Below are 16309 nucleotides of genomic sequence, written 5' to 3'. Positions count from 1 at the left end.
CGTTACAACCCCGTATTGTAATTAATGTTGAAATGACATTAATTTCTTTCATATCATTACGGAATCTAAGCTATCAAGCCGAAATATAAATTTAAATCTTTTGCCGTTAAAAATTTTGATAATGAACAAGACAAGACTATTTACGTAGTCTATTCATCGCCTTAACTATTTGACTTAACAAAAATTAAACTACTACCACCAATTACATTTAGAAGATGCAGATTGTCGTGTAATAAAATGTAAACATTGATTGAATTGGCAGGTGTAAGATGGAACTTGACTGCGTAACAGTTCAAAATCAATTGCCAGTAGTCCGTTTTAAGAAAGTGATAATATTCATATCAGTTGTAGTAATGTCAATTGGAACGAATAACATAAAATCGAGGCATCGAATCCATGAACTAAAATTAGCCAGTTCGTGACTAAGATATTTTTGCAATGACGGTGCAAAATCAGCAGATTCACTCTATTTTGTTATGAATTGAAATTTAAATAAAAACGCTGCGCACAATCCATATGCGAGTACAACTGCATTCGCGTGTGAGTGATAACAATTCTATATCTAAGAATGCGTTTGAAGTCATGTTGTTGGAATGCAACTCATATCAATCCAAGAATATTTATATATTTTGGATGATTTTAAAGGCTAACTTTTCGACAGCTAAAAATCTCGTGACAATTAATAAAAGGCCATCCCCTGCGGAGATGAAGGCGTGGAAATGCGCAAAAATACTTGTCACGATCGCCAACAATAAATTATTATTGAGTACGTAGGCTCGATAAGCGTTGACCCCGCGGGAGCTTCATTCTCGCGAGCTACCGAAGCTGCGGCAGGGGCTAGCTCACGCAGTTGTTGATCGGACGCGCTCTTGGGGGAAGAAAATCGCAGCTCTTGGAATGCGCATTTTCTCCGCATCATACCAATGGTGAGTTGGGTACTCACTTGAGTAAATTTTTAATTAGGTCAAATTACCATTTCTAGAGCATGATTATCATTTTTACGTGGTCTTCATCGCACCATTAACATAATGACAAAAGTGAAAAACAGTGACGTTTGAACTTCTGTAAGTGTCCAGTGGGAAATTTAATATTTATCGTGACATTTTAATGCTCTTAAATTTGAGTTTGAACAATTTTACCCTTGCATTTTTAAAATTAAAAATATTTTAATTGTACATTAGTAACTGGAAAAAATTAAATTTTACAGGCTAAAATTGATACGGTCGAAGAGGGTTACATTTCTCAGCCTATTCATTCTAATTTGATGGCTAAATCTTCAGCTGAAGAATTGAAGATTTCTCAAAAACGTATGGTGTTTTTCAAGACCTTTGTTTTGGCTAATTTAATTATCATCTTGATATTTTGCTGCTACGCTGTATACAGTATTTATTCCTTCAAAACAAACATGCGACCGAAAGATTACAAAATCCACGCTGGCGAATATCACATAATCAGATCACATTCTAGTTTACGTGAAGCTAAAATCAAAGAAAATGTTAATAATACAGAAGTAATAGAGGACTGGAGAGAATCCATCATACCTAGCTTAGAGAATGCTGAGAAGGACAACAACACTTCGTATAATTTAAAATCTTTGTTTCAAACGATAACAAGTCTTGTGAAAAATTACACCTACATCGACGATGACAAAAGTAAAAGTGAATCGAAGAAAATATTAAAAACAAACCTCTCTGGTATCGAAATTAACATGTTAAAAGAGCTCGCGAAACTAAAAAAGAGACCAAGGTTGCGGCGCACCATCAAGAGTGACGGAGAGGACGACTCAGAGTGCGATCTTAAATTTACTCTCGTAACCAGCAGTGGGATACCGGCTCAACTAATTTTAGAGGCACCACAACGAAAAAGATTCCAAGATAATAGCTATTTTAGAATAGTTCTTGTGAAAAATAATAATTACAATAAAATAGAGTGCACCTTGAATTTAAATTATCGATCGCACGAAAGAACAAAACGATAGAGGAAACTCGTGATAAATCAAGTTCATAGTATTTAATGTACTCAATTATATTTTAACGTTTTATTAGTTAAGATTTTTGTATTTTTTCACAAATAATTGTATGAATAATAAAAAAGTTTAATTTTTATCCAACATACTACACGTGAGAAACTTGTTCCCCTCTTATAACTTATCATCTCCCACTTTCGAATAATATACATGCGTAATCAGCTTCGAATTTATATGTGCTAATTTCCTCTTATTTTAATTTATAAAATGAATGATTAACAACATTCTATGAATAAAACTCATAAACTGAGGTGAGAACGTCCAAAAAATGTACTGGGATATCAGTTGGCATTTAGCAGAAGCAAGATGAGGAACGTAGGAACGGTTGCAAGACGGCACGATTTTTGTGAGTAGTATTAGTAAGACTATAAAATACATATTCTAAAAAATATGTATGTAACTATTTATTTGTTAAAACGATGATAACTTTCGAGTTGCAACGTTGATTCATTTTTAAAGGGATATCAGTACAGTACATTTTTATGGTTCGACAACAGTTACAAATATGTTTCTTTTTCTTCATGACTGAATTAAATATTATTCTCAATAAATCATCTTCACAAAGAATTAATATGAATCATTTATAAATTGAAGAATAATCGACATGAAAGAATAAATCTATAACTTTTTCATTGTAGCAAGAGTTAATGTATCAGAACAAGATGCTGTTACTGAAAGATATACTTTGACGCAATTATTTATCATCCTGTCAACGGTATTTCTTCTGTGCATGCTATCATTTTCAACCACCTTCTGCATAATGTACTCACGTCAATTCACCCGATCTGAACAATTGGAGGATGCTTTGATGGAATTAAGCAAAGCATTAGTGTCTGAGGAAAATCACAAACCAACTTCCCACAGCTATATAGAGCAAGAAATAATCAAGAATTTACACAAGGATTTATTAAAGTATGCACAAGAAAGATGGTAACCTAAACTTATATGATGTAAACTATTATAAGCGATACAATTTATCAATAATTTACAGAAGCAAAATCAATCTACATGACCTGCTCCAGGCTCAAACCAATCCGTGGGTTATTGTTTACGATTCACGGCACAAAGAGCACATGCTGGACTGGAATACTTTCAAGAGTTTCGTGCACTGTGAGCGTTTTCGTCCCGATCCGCAAGGAAATTATCTCGACTCTAGTTCCTTGCTTACGTTGCAAGCTTGTTACAGATTCGGTGTCAATTTGACGGACATCGAGGAGGGAATACATCGTAATGAGAAGCCCGAAATGCGTTACGACCTAGAAAATCTATACATCACGTGCGAACAAGTATTCAACGCGAATCTTGGAAAGTTCACGCGAGAGCTTTTTGAAGATTACAAAAATTGCAAAGATAGCAACGCCCTCAATCCAACGCAAATCGATGAATTTGAGAAATCTCTCAATCCTCAACACTGAAAGAAAATTGATAATTGGTTTCAAACTTCAAAGGTTGAAACTGAATATGTAGTTGGAACATTTTTCGACGATATGTATATTAGTAACAAGTTGAACTTTTACTGATAGGTACATTAATTTATGTTATTAATCAGTAATTAACGCAAACTATTACAATTCAATTTTCTTACAATTAAGTTTAAAATATGTCAATGTGTCCCTATATGAGTAATTTATATAAGACTTTTGATTATTCAATATCCAAAACAATTCAAAAATTTGAATTTGAATGTTTATGGTTAAAAAGAAATATACAGGTCATGTATTGATTACATTTGCAAAATAGAAAAAAAAACGAGCAGAAACCTCTACCTAGAATATTATTCTTGATAAAATCGAAATGTAAACGTTGCAAAATAATCTGCTCATGCTAGACTGTATTTTTGTTATTATTGTCGATTTTTTTAGCGTATGTGCGACCCCAACTACGCTAAATTTAAATTTAGAGCTATTGTAAAATTAAACGCCTTATTATGTAAACTGGACTAATATTGAATATCAGACAACGAGAATGTGTAACTTTAGCGTAGTAGAGGTCGTCTCTGTATTGAAGTTGGTGTCAACAACAATAATAGTATATGAGCTAACATAGGCAGAGCCTCTACTACGCTAAAGTTATACATTCTCCGTACTTCATATTCAATCTCAGTTGGGTGTATACGTGATGATTTGATGAATTTCCAAATTCTGAAGTATAACAATTCCAGGAAGGTATTAAAGAAGTTTGCTATTTTCATCACGTACAGGTGGTTAACACACGCACTGTTATTACGCAGATAAAGTTTATTATTATTTATTTTTTCAGATTAAAGCTGCACACAAAGTGTGCAACATCCACATATCGCTGTTCTATCAGTAACGCGTAACTAATTTTTATCGAATATTGTAACTAATTTTATTAACTTCTCGAAAGAGATATTGTTTAAAATCTTCAAAGAACAACTTAAAAAATAGTTGTAAATAATTCTTTCTCTGTAAGCATGCATTTTATTAAGAAAAAACAACAAATTTATTCTTATATGTATGATTGCAGAGAAATATCCTGACAAAAAAACAGTACTTTCAAAAGACGAGACACTTGCACACAAAGTCATTACTTTGAATTATGATTAAAAAATCCCTTATCACTGAAATAGCTTATTAAAAATGTGTGGTTAAATTATTAAATACATTTTATTCGCCATGAGAAAAGAACAAACGCGTCGCAAATTACGATGGCAAAAAGAAAGTGTTTTTTTTTTTGTCGAAAGACAAACACATATAAATCCAAGTCACACGAGAGAAAGCTGACGCCGCGACGCGCGGTGATGTACACTTTACACGATGCGCATCCAATCACGCGCGGCTACAAAGTTTCAAAAATAAAAGTTGAGCTTTTTTCAAAGACAAAGATCGTACGTCAGTCTCTTGGACTGACTCGAAATAAAATCTGTCTCGCGTCCGCCTGGCAGACTCTCCGATTTGGCTGACATTGAAACATTGCTCGCGGCGCACACGTTAATGGAACCTAGTGTGTGATCAATGGTGCAAGAGATTAGAAGCCTCCGAGGATCGATAAAGAGGCAAAAATCAATAATTTTTTCCCCGTTCGAGCGTCAAATGGCTCATTTACTCTCACCGTCGTGTGCGGCAGCAGGAGGCGCTGCGCTCTCCTTCTCGGAAAGCGACTGCCAAAGAGAGAGAAAATATAATATGCAGAGCTCGAGCGCAGAGGTGAAACGCGAACGCTCGCATCGATTTTACTGCGGCGCGACGCGTATGCGTGCCTGTGTTATAGCAATGTGTGTGCAGGATTGATAATCGCGCCGAGGTCGAGGTGAGAGAATTTCCTGTCGACAAAAATCCTTACGTTTGTGTAAAGAGACACGCGCGATTCTTCCAGGCGCTGGAGTTTATTTGGCTCGAAAGTTTCGAACGCGGAAGTCCAAGCGCAAGCCGTGGTTGTACACAAACACGATTCCTGTTTTTCGTACGTGCAACTGAGACTTTGCGCAATAGTCGATACGTCGATGCGCCGCGTAATTCCTCTTAATGCGACATCGGCGGCGTCGCATACATATATGTATATACCGGCCGTCGTCTATACGGCATTTTGCGCAATGATCGATCGGAGCGTTTGCAAATAATATTCGATTCCTCGCGAATTCGCGGCGACGCGGGTGCGAGCTTACAACAGCCACGGCTCGACGAAAAAATGCCTATTATTATTTGTCCGTAATAGGTTGATTATTAAAATACGATCGCTATCGAACATTATTTTGCAAGCTTCCTCCCTGTAATATTACCTGGGCCTGCTGCGGTTCTCTGAACATTATTTAACATAAAACAAATACTTTTATTTTCGAACGGAACAATGGAACAATGTCTCATCAAAGTCTAGATATCGACTCTCGATATCTTGAAATTATTTTTGCCTGCCTCTCAAATGCACAATAGAAATATGTGCAGCTATTATACAATTGTCGGTCCGTTTTTTATTCAGACTTTCCTTCTTTCTTCGAAAAGCATCCGAAAAATCACGAGCGAATTAGCAATTAAAATACTTAAGTTGCACTTTTTGAGCTTAAAATAAAAATGGCAAACGTGACACTCCTGTGCGCGCGCCGCCTTCGATGTATTTTTATAAGCCTACGTGCCATATAGAAAAGAAGATATACTTTCTTTTCGCGGCGTGGGTGCACATAAATACTCGAGCAAATGCTTCAGAGAGTACAGACACATACACAGATGCGCGCGCGAGCATTACCTGGAGCTGTGCTGCAGAGAGGAGAGAGAGAGAGAGAAAAAGATGTATACATATACATTGGCAAGGAGTGAGTTTAAATGCAGCATAGGAGTGTACAGCAGAAGATTGGCGCAAGTCAATGACATCCTCGTGTGCTTCTGCTCTATTCCGTGGGGTTCAAAAGACTCGACTGTATACATATATACAATTTTAGAGAGAGAAACGAGGAGCTTTCAATTGTCCCATTTTCGCGTTGTACAGAAGATGCGCGAGGCACTTCTTACCTCAAGGCGCATTGCCTCTGGTGAAAGGCGACTGGCTTTAAACGCCATAAGCGATTTGTCTACAAACGTAGATTCTGCTTTAATTTTTATCATGTATTAAAACAAATTTGAATTTTCTGGAATAAATCGAGCGAGACTCTTGCAGTAATAACGAATGCCGATAGATAAGAAAAAACGTCGTAACGTAAAGTTTTACGATGTTCACAAGCGCATATTTGCAGCTTTATCAGTGACGGACTAATTCTGCATTTTGCCATTCTTGTCCAAGTATGTGTGTCGTTGGTTCAAAAAGCTAAATGATTCGAGACTCGATAAATCGTTGTCGTTTTTGAAACCAACTTTTTACTTTCCTATTAGAGCGTTTTCCTTCGATGCATAATGTTTTGATGACTGAAATTATACGTATCGTAAGATTACTTTCTAAACAATAGAAATGTCAACGTGGATGAATTTCATTTCTGAATTATGTTTGATACATGGCTTCAGTACACCACTTTCAAAAGTTGGCCATCGATTAATTGCCATTTTTTAAAAAGTTCGGTCTGTTCATTACTGTAAAATTGTGATTGCAATTAACGTCGCCCGCTTAATAAATTTGTCAATTAATCAGCGAAATAATTTGCTACTGTCATTAAATTGCAAAAGAAACGCATTTATAATGGAGTGCAGTTATGAAAAAATATCGTAGAGAAAAAATCACTGCAAGACATCAAACCATTCACTTTCTTAAGAACATCTACTCTCGAGTAATAACTTTCTCGACGATATAAAGCCAAAGGATATCCTTATCAGATAAAAAAAAATTGATTTGAACATTTTTCGACGACGAAGACGTAGTGGTAAAAAGCATTGTAAATCGATCTCGATTCACGAAGCAGAAATTAAATCTCAATAATTAAAATAGCAGCGCAAATTTCGCGTTTGTTAAGCCATACACGATTTAATGAATTCATAAAAGCAAACAAGCTCGTTATTGAATTAGCCGAATGTTTTGACGCGGCGATAAAAAAAAGAACCGAGCCCGAAACGCGAGTCGGGAACAATGAGCTGCTGCTCGGCGATCGTTTAAAGCGCCGATCGAAAAATGTCGCATTTGGCGCGAAAACGCGTCAGCCGTCGAATTGCGCAGTAAGTATAAATTGAGCATTCGCACCTGAAATTACGAATGGCCACCTCTGGGCGCGAGGAAGTTTCTAGAGGCGCATTTTCTTTATCATTGCGCGTCACGGAGTATCGAGCGTCAAGATGACACTTTGAAGAAAAACACACGCACCAATAAGTGAAATACGATCGACGCATTGTGAGCCACGGCGACGTCGTCGCAAGTGCGCAAAACAAAGGACCAGTATAGTGGTGCGATAAGCAGCCTCGTTGCTCAGAGAAAACGAAATGATTTAGCCTCGGCTGCTTTATTTTTCATTCTCGGAGTTGAAGCAGCAAAAGCGTCAAAGCTGTCGAAAAAAAATAACTTTTGCGCGAGTATCGGAGGACATAATGGAACGAACACGTCCTATGCAGAGTCGAGCATCGGCTAGCCATAGACGTATATAGCCTCGTAGGATCGAGCGACTAGGCTCGAGCTATACAGCAGAAGCGCCTGACCCAGCAACTTTCTCGAGCATGACATATGGTGGGGGCGTTCGGCAGTAAGCTCGCCGCGTCTCGTGCACGGCAGGAGCAGAGAAAGGCTCCCGTTATATACACACATATACAGCAGCGACGTGTTAAACCGGCACGAGTGCGAGAGAGAGGGAGATAGAGAGAGAGAGAGAGACATGAAAGGCCCGTAACGTGTAAAGGTGGCTTACCAACGGCCCCGACGCGCACTGCTAGTCAGTTGTTCAACAGCATTTGCGGGGCAAACATGAAGGAACCTTGGAAGAAAACGTGCAACGGTGAGACACGTACACATAAAAAATACCACATTATTTTTTTTCCTCAATTTGTATAAGCGACGACGTTGTCGCGTTCTCAGTTCGAGTGTGTGTTGGATTTTTGTGCGCAATTTGTCAATCTGTACCTTGGGGCCGATTTTTTGTGCTAATTCGCCTCGATGATGGCGGCCGTACCATATCTCGATCGCTGCTGCCTCTCACGCTGTTTTCCTCATCTTGACAGTTAGTAAATCGATCACAGTGCGCAAATCCGACTCCTCGTCTCGGGGGAAATTTTCGAGCCTTTCATGCGGTAATGCTTTTTACAACGTGTCGTTAACTTTTTTTCCTTTTCAATCCGATGTGCAAAATAAATCCTGGATCGAAAAGTCAGAGTTGCTGATGTTTTACGATATTTGCGTGGATAAGTTGACGCGGAAAGAGACAGCATCGATGACATTTTTGCCAAGCCGTTAATCAAGTTCAATAGACTGTTTTTCACTAAAATTCAGCGACCATAAGTAATAAGTAAATAAAATAAACAATCGGTCGGAGCAAACGAACGCTCGAATTTCTCTATATAAAATAGCGAAAACTTGGCAACACTGCCGGCCGCGCAGCATCGAGCCTCTTTTTATGGTAAAAAAAGTCTTGGCTTTCGAGAACTCGGTCATTCGCTTTGTATCAACTCATTTTATTTTTGTTTTAATCTGTCGAGCCTTGACATTATTGACGCCGATTTCGATCGTGTATGGCGAGCCGTGCATGCACGCGCACCTTTGTAATTGCGAAAAATAAAAATCTTTACGCTCATCTCTCGCGGAATTCAAAACAGCCATTAAGCGCACTGCGCGTTTATATTTATACGTGTGAACGGGCATTATTGCAAAACTTCTTTGTACGTACGTGTGTGCGTCGGATAAACGTAACTCGCGCGGACGGACCATATGCACTCGCGGCATAAAGTACATGCGGAGATTATCCTTGGAAAAGCCATCGTAACTTCGCAATCTTATATAAGTTCGCAATATACCTACGAGCGGCGATTTTTTCTCTAATGAAAGAAATTTTTCCGACTAATCCGTCTTGGATTAAATCTTTTATTCCCGCGCTTATGTAAATCAGGCGTATGCAGTTGATATTATTTGCAATCCTAAATAAACAGTCGAGCACTAGTTCGAGACGTCTTCTACGCTCATTTTCCTGTCTCAATTTTTTACAAAAGAAATTAATTATTGTTTGCGCGGAAAGTGAAAGTTATAATTAAAGTGTTATCTGTAAACAGTCAAAATTAGAAGATAAAAAGTATTGTGACCGGTTATTCGCTTGAAAGCTTCGATCATATGATGGCTCGAGAGAAAGCATGTAAAATCATGCTAAAAAGTGAATAATATCCATTTGAGTACACATCGGTAGGCTGAGTTTGAAAGTAGCCGTACTATTTAGGGAAATTTTTTTTCTTTGAGAATAAAAAAACCACATGTGTATTTTGTACTTGAATGAGTAAATTTTCATAAAGTAAATTAGTTGAAAGTTCAGGAGTTTGTCGTGAAAAGTATGCGCGTCTGTAGAGATCATGGGACGCGATGGTGTGACCCATCAGGAGCAGTGGCAGCAGCGATTGTCGTGTATTTAATCCATTCGGTTGCATCGAGCAAAAAGTTTACAATAGAAAGTATCTCCGATAATGATAGACTCGGCTTTAACAAATATAACGTCGTGTGTCATGCATCGGCTCTCCATCAAGCGTAAACTTCCATGCAACCGTCGACGTTCACTGCTAGTGATCTTGCGACAGATCGAGCCTTATGCATATTTCGTATCCACACGTACACACACACACACACACACACACACATACGATACACACTCGAGCTCACTTAGCCGCTCTCTTTGAGTCAGCGCAGGTCGCAGATTATCACGCCACTCTTTTGTTTCTCATTTGCAGGTAAGGTAATTATTACCTTGAACGACGAAAAGACGGAGCCGTCGGAGGTCGAGGTACCGGTCGACCTCAACTGGACAAACCGCAGCGAGAAAAAATGTCGCGGTTCCAAGGTTTTGGTTCTCGTGGGTGTTGTGCTTTTGCTCGGCCTCACCCTCGTGACTCTCTTTAAGGTTCAAAACCTCATTTACTCGACCAGTTACATTAACTGGCGCGTGCAAGAACTCGAGTCGGCCATCAACGACAGCAGCGATGACGTCAAACTCATCAAGTACCGGCTCTCCATGGAAGAAAAGGACGACGAAATGGCGTCCATCAGGGCCGCCAGAGCCGAGCCACTCATCGCGTCGGCGAAAGGCCCCAACGGTCAGTTCGACGCCAATGACTTGAAACTGTCCGAGTCGCAGAATCAAAAGCATAAGCTGACGGCCAACTTGGTGCCAGAAAGCGACGAGTCCAAGAAAGAGGAAAATACCGAGAGCAAAGCCATTCAGACCGAAGCGAAGGACAGCAAAGAGGTCGACGATCTGAACGACGCTCGCGACCATCCCAACCCTTCGGACTCGGACGACTGGATCAAGCCTTTGGTAGAGTCCTTCGATATCTTCGGTAACCAGCCTATCGAGGATGGCCTTATCAACAATGTCCTCATGAAACTCTTGATGCCCGAAAAGGATTTCGAGGTCGTTGAGCTCAACAAGATGCAAGATTCGGAAAACTCTGCCCAAGAGCCAGAAGCTCCCAGAATCAGCATTTTTCCGCTCATGCGCAAATTCGGGGGACGATCTGAAAAATCAGATCAGTTGACTCGTACCGAAATGGATTTGTTGAAGGCCTTTGGGCCACCCTCGGGAAATTTCCGGGTTTTCCACCTGAACGAGAAGTCGGAACCGAAATCCTTGGCTCAAATTCAAGATGAAATTATACCCAAACTTTTGAACTTCAAGCCATCGACTCCAGAAATTATGGAGCACACTTTGAAGAGTCTGTTTGGCTCGCAAAAGTTCAGTCGCTTATTTGGCAAGCCTGAACAAGCCAACCAAGCAGCCAAGCTGAACGGTCGCTTGTTCAACGACAAGCTCGAGCAACAACAAAATAGCGCCGAGGAAGATATGCCAAAGATCACCATCCAGAGCATAAAGCTCAAGCTGCTGCCTCTTCCAGCTCAAGAAGATTTCTCTCAACGCCGGGAACCCATGAACATGAACAACTTCGAAGTTATCCGATTGAACGAATCGCCAGAGCCCAGCCAAGATGTCGAGGCTCCCCGAGCCCCGATGCCGATTCCAATGGGCTTTAGGCCGTTCCATCAAATTCCACTTCACGATATCCTCATGAAGACCATCATACCCTTGGATGCCAAGAATGTGGAATTCGTTAATCTCAATGAAAAATCCGAAAACCTTCAACCCATTCAAATGAACCAGGAACAACAGCCGATGCTCCGGCCGTCGCCGATTCGACCAGCCCAAAATCCCCAGGACGATATGGGTATGTACCCTCCCGAGCAGAGATTCAACCCCATTCGTATTCCATTCGAAGATATCATCGGAAAGGCGCTGATGCCTCCCAGTCGCAACGCCGAGTCTCAGTTCCATATCGAACAACAAGAGCAGCAGAATCCAGTTGTCAAAGTCCAAAATGCCATGAAGCCTCTACCGTTCCCTCTGCCGATTCCCGATGCTCTCATGAAATCAATGTTACCCAATGAACATTTTGGACGGGGCCACCTTGTACCATCGGTTTTGCGTCCTGTGGCACCTGAAGATATGGCTCAGGCAGAGCAGCCGCAGATGCAACCCGAAGAACACGAGTCAGAACAAGCGCAGGCTCCTCAAGAGCAAACACCAGCTCCCGAAGAGGCACAAAAGAATTCCATGCGCAGCACCAAGCTGAATCCTATTGCAGATGAATCCACTTGGGATCGTACTATGCAATATTGAAAAAACATCGATAACAGGATAGATCAGAGATCGATAATCCAAGATTCAAAAAACATTACTTCAAAGTTGATCTTTGGCTGATCTTTTCAACAACCACAACAACAAAAAATCGCAGGTTACCGATTCAACGTAAACAAATATACTCTCTCAGTGTAGATAATGTAAAAATTCAAAAAAGGAATGAAGCAAAAAATAAATGGGAAAAAATCTGCATTGCAATTTCGTAGTATCGTGTAATCCTTAAGCTTTTGTAAGTCCAATACGAAAGAGCGTGAAGGTAATAATACATTATTTGAAAAATTGTGATATATTATTTAGTAGTTTTATGATTTATTTTATTTTGTTTCATAGACCATCGTTCTTAAATATATAAATTACAGGCTCAAATGGAGTTCGATTGTACATTCAACATAATAATTTTATTTTTCTTTAACCTGCAAACTTGTATACGCCAATTTTATAAAAAGAAAAGTCGAAATACGTAACAATGTGGGCGTGTTAGCAAAAAAAATTAACGCTCTATTGTGCAACCTAAATTACCAACTTTTTACTATCTTGCTAAACGAAAGAGAAAAATAACATTACAGAGATTTATAATTGTCTCTGTCTCCCACTCATTGTCTCCATTTTTCTGTATTTTTCACTAAAACCGTCAAATCATTTGCTTGAAAACATATATATTGTGCATACGTCGGCTGATATGCCAATCCGTTGAAATGTCGCATCTCTCCTCATTCTTACAGCTAATAGTCATATGTATGATTAATCCCATGAAAGTCATACCTTTTTCAAGACCCTGGAGCGCGAAAAGTCATCGGGTTAAAAACGACCATCGCGAGTTTCATTGAATAAATGCAGCCATACACAAGCACACACACACATGCACGTATGAGGACGCTGCAGTGGCAACGATAGCAATTTCCAAAGAGACTCTTGCCTTTTATTATGGCAGCTCGGCAAAAGGAGAAAGTTTTTGCGTGTACGTAGCCACATTTACGCGTGCAAAAGAACAACAGTAGAAACGAATAAATTTATCAATTCGAGTCAATACTTTTTTTTCCGAGGTGTAAAAACCCAAAAAAATACCGTGTTCAGGACGAATTATTTTGCAGGCGTCAACTTTTATTTCGAACACAACAGACAGAAAGAGAAGGGAAATGACGTGTGCGTAAACTTGCTAAAATACTCCCAACACACACGCCTGAACACGGATATCTTTATTGTACTGTGTGCATAAGGCGTGTAAATTGACATTTTCACTGTACCCATCGCATGCTCTATACACGTACAGACACACGAAGCCACTTTGGAAATTGTTTAGTTACGCGATGAGTTCAAGCTCCATCTGTTTAAAAAACATTGACGAACTCGGTCGTAGAATTATAGAATTAATTTCTTTACGCGCGATGTTATCAAACAAACCTCGTTCAAAACAATGATTCAGATATTTGCAACGATGGTATTGATATTTTTTTGTGAAAATTCATTTAATGATGAACAGCGACGATTACTGTTTACAATAAAAAGCATGTTTGATTTGAATTACAAAATGTTTGTTCTTATTTAACAAAACCTTAGTCCATTACTCTGTAAATTTTCAAGGAAATTTGCTATTAGCGCCTGTATTATTAAATGAGCGAGAGCATTAAATGAAGCGTACGTTGATTGAATCTCGCATCGTAAAGAACGTAATTTTATGCGAACAGATTTGTTGGAGAAGATTTTCATTGGGAAAACGCAATCGTGTGCAGGGCGAGCTGTTTCGGCCACTAAAGAGACTCGATCGCGTCTGTTTTTGGTCTATTGCGTCGGGCGAGTGTCGAAGAAAGGCAAAAACGTTGTCGGTATAAGAATTAGCTTCCGCCTACGACGGTACTTACGACTGTCCGGCTAGTGTAAAAGTTTTTTTCCCTCTAAGCAGCGCTCCGACTTTCGCTTCCGATCATCGAAAAAACCTCATAACAGTGAAAATAAACAAGACGGCTGCTGCCGAGGTACTCAAAAGAGCTTCGTTAATTTAATCCTGCAGTTCGGCCGTTAGAAATTCCTCGGTCTATGACTCGAATTACGAAGTCGGCGTATCCTTGCTTATTATTGCGATTGTAACTCCGCACGCTTACATATTAAAATTTTGGATGAACACTGTACTTTGGCTGCTGGATTATTTGCACTTGAAAGCTGGCAGTGCCGCTGCTGCTGCATTATGCACGAGCTGAGGATATTCGAAAAAAAAAAGTTACTTTCACTCCGGACATTGGCCGCGGTAATAAGGTGCGTGCAAATTACGTTACAGACAATGTACACACGAGGCATAAAATCATTGTATGCGCCACGCCTAAGAACAACTCGTTAAACCTGGCCCTCTGCGCGGCATTTGCGAATCTTCGTTTACGAGTAAGCTGCATAATATCATCATAATTCATCTTTTTCTCGTCTTAATAAAATCCAGCTCGCTCGACTTAAGGTATAAAACCTCAACTGGATTACGCAATTAAAGTTTCTGATGAAACTTCAACGTAGCCTGATGTAATTTCCAAGGATATGGCACTCGAGTTGAGTCATTATTATCCTAACAGTCGGATGAGCAGAGGTCAAGTTTCCGTTCTTCTTTCAAATCGATTAAAAGTAAATAAACAGACATTTTCGCTGTCAATTAAAGTCCAACTGCAAATCTCTCGGGGAGCCCCAGTTATAATACAGCAAGATTTGTCGCGCGCAAAATACACGCGGTCGGCTCGCGCAGAATGAAAAATCACGCGCACGCGATACGCTCGTACGGCATGCAATATTTTTTCTACCAAATATAACACACTCACGCACACACGGAGTCGCAGAGTTTAAAAAATGAGCGCGCGGACTTTTTGTAACGCGCCGCATTGCGAAAGGTGTGTATGTGTGTGTGTGTGTGTGTGTGTGTGTGTGTGTGTGTGTGTGTATGCTGTGGCCAACAAAACGAGATGACGAGTGTAATTTCGCGCTACCGTACCTCGTCAGTCGTCAACGTGTGTATAAACATACACTGCGTGCTCAAAGCAAAATGACGAAATTTTGGTGGAAACTGCAGGTAGCTGGCTACAGGCAGGCAGATATCTTACGACGTTGTCGATGTCGTTGTTGTCGTTGTTGTTGTCGTTGTCGCTGCTTTTTTTTCTCTCGGTAAACACACGAGCCAGAAGTAGGTACCTACGACGGGTGCGCGCATGCGAACAACCGTTTTTACGATTTATCGCGATACATAGCGGCGGCCACCTCGAGTATGTATAACATTTTTTTAATATAATTAATATGCTAATCGATCGAGGCATGCATGTATATAAATGTTAGGCCGACTCTTTCTTCAACCATTTGCATGTTGCTCAACGCTCTTGTATTTTAATAGTAGTACTATTTTTTTTTTCTACTGTAATAATTTTCTAGTGTGCGTCATGAAAAATTCTCCCGCGCATATGATATACATCGATTATGCATGCGAGCTTTGGAAATTTCATAAAAGCATTGCGGGCATGAGCGCGAGGAGCGTGAGGCAAAGTAAACATATGTGCATATGCTTGTTGTGTGTTCGCCGATTCCTTCGATGCGACCAGCTCGAGAGAGCGAGAAAGGAGGCAAAATATTATTTTTCTCTCGCTGAACTATTGTCGTGTACTTGCTATTCGCAGCCATCTCGCGGACTCGATGTTTTTCCCTCGAGAAAAAGGAGCCAAGAGATACGCGGAAGTGTAGCTTGATGAGAAAGAGAGACAGAGAGTAAGGCACAGAGTGAAAAGATAATAGCGGGACGACAGTTGGAATTGCTCGGCCGATGACGCGCCACGGCTCGACCGAAGCTGCCACGCACAAAGGATTTTTGATATGCAATTCATATAGAGTGATGTTTAATTTCGTATAAAAAAAAGAAAAATAATTTTCGAGCAGCCGTTTCGAGTGATATAAGCCGCACAGTGGCGCGGGGGATCGTACACCGAGCGAGGCATCTCGTTTTTTGGCTGGCATACACATATATATAATAGAGCTTATCGAAAAAATAAATCATGTTTCGAATTCTCGCTCTCGGCGCG

General features: G+C 40.0%; 3 protein-coding genes across 3 annotated transcripts; all 3 read left to right on the top strand.

The window, feature by feature from the left end:
- The first annotated feature begins 67 nt into the window (after positions 1 to 67).
- LOC106660249 lies at positions 68 to 1982 on the top strand. The gene is made up of 2 exons (XM_014383181.2): positions 68 to 926; positions 1208 to 1982. Exons 1-2 carry the CDS (start codon positions 924 to 926, stop codon positions 1976 to 1978), a joined length of 774 nt encoding a protein of 257 aa, XP_014238667.1. The 5' UTR covers positions 68 to 923; the 3' UTR covers positions 1979 to 1982.
- Positions 1983 to 2273: 291 nt separating this feature from the next.
- LOC106660250 lies at positions 2274 to 3441 on the top strand. The gene is made up of 3 exons (XM_014383182.2): positions 2274 to 2372; positions 2665 to 2938; positions 3018 to 3441. Exons 1-3 carry the CDS (start codon positions 2333 to 2335, stop codon positions 3439 to 3441), a joined length of 738 nt encoding a protein of 245 aa, XP_014238668.1. The 5' UTR covers positions 2274 to 2332.
- A 4851-nt stretch (positions 3442 to 8292) lies between these two features.
- On the top strand, positions 8293 to 12729 carry LOC106660418. The gene is made up of 2 exons (XM_014383378.2): positions 8293 to 8384; positions 10312 to 12729. The coding sequence occupies exons 1-2, from the start codon at positions 8354 to 8356 to the stop codon at positions 12249 to 12251; spliced, it is 1971 nt and encodes a 656-aa protein (XP_014238864.1). The 5' UTR covers positions 8293 to 8353; the 3' UTR covers positions 12252 to 12729.
- Positions 12730 to 16309: the final 3580 nt, after the last annotated feature.

Source organism: Trichogramma pretiosum, unplaced genomic scaffold (assembly GCF_000599845.2).
Source record: "Trichogramma pretiosum strain Unisexual culture from Peru unplaced genomic scaffold, Tpre_2.0 scaffold51, whole genome shotgun sequence".
NCBI classification, from domain to species: Eukaryota; Metazoa; Arthropoda; class Insecta; order Hymenoptera; family Trichogrammatidae; genus Trichogramma; species Trichogramma pretiosum.
This window is presented reverse-complemented; position numbering and strand designations above follow the sequence as displayed.

Bases quoted from the DNA above. Each gene is read 5' to 3' on its own strand.
- LOC106660250 (XM_014383182.2), top strand. From the start codon at position 2,333: ATGAGGAACGTAGGAACGGTTGCAAGACGGCACGATTTTT. The intron at 2,373-2,664 runs GTGAGTAGTATT...TTTTCATTGTAG, and splicing joins TGCAAGACGGCACGATTTTT to CAAGAGTTAATGTATCAGAA. The intron at 2,939-3,017 runs GTATGCACAAGA...AATAATTTACAG, and splicing joins TTACACAAGGATTTATTAAA to AAGCAAAATCAATCTACATG.
- LOC106660418 (XM_014383378.2), top strand. From the start codon at position 8,354: ATGAAGGAACCTTGGAAGAAAACGTGCAACG. The intron at 8,385-10,311 runs GTGAGACACGTA...TCTCATTTGCAG, and splicing joins TTGGAAGAAAACGTGCAACG to GTAAGGTAATTATTACCTTG.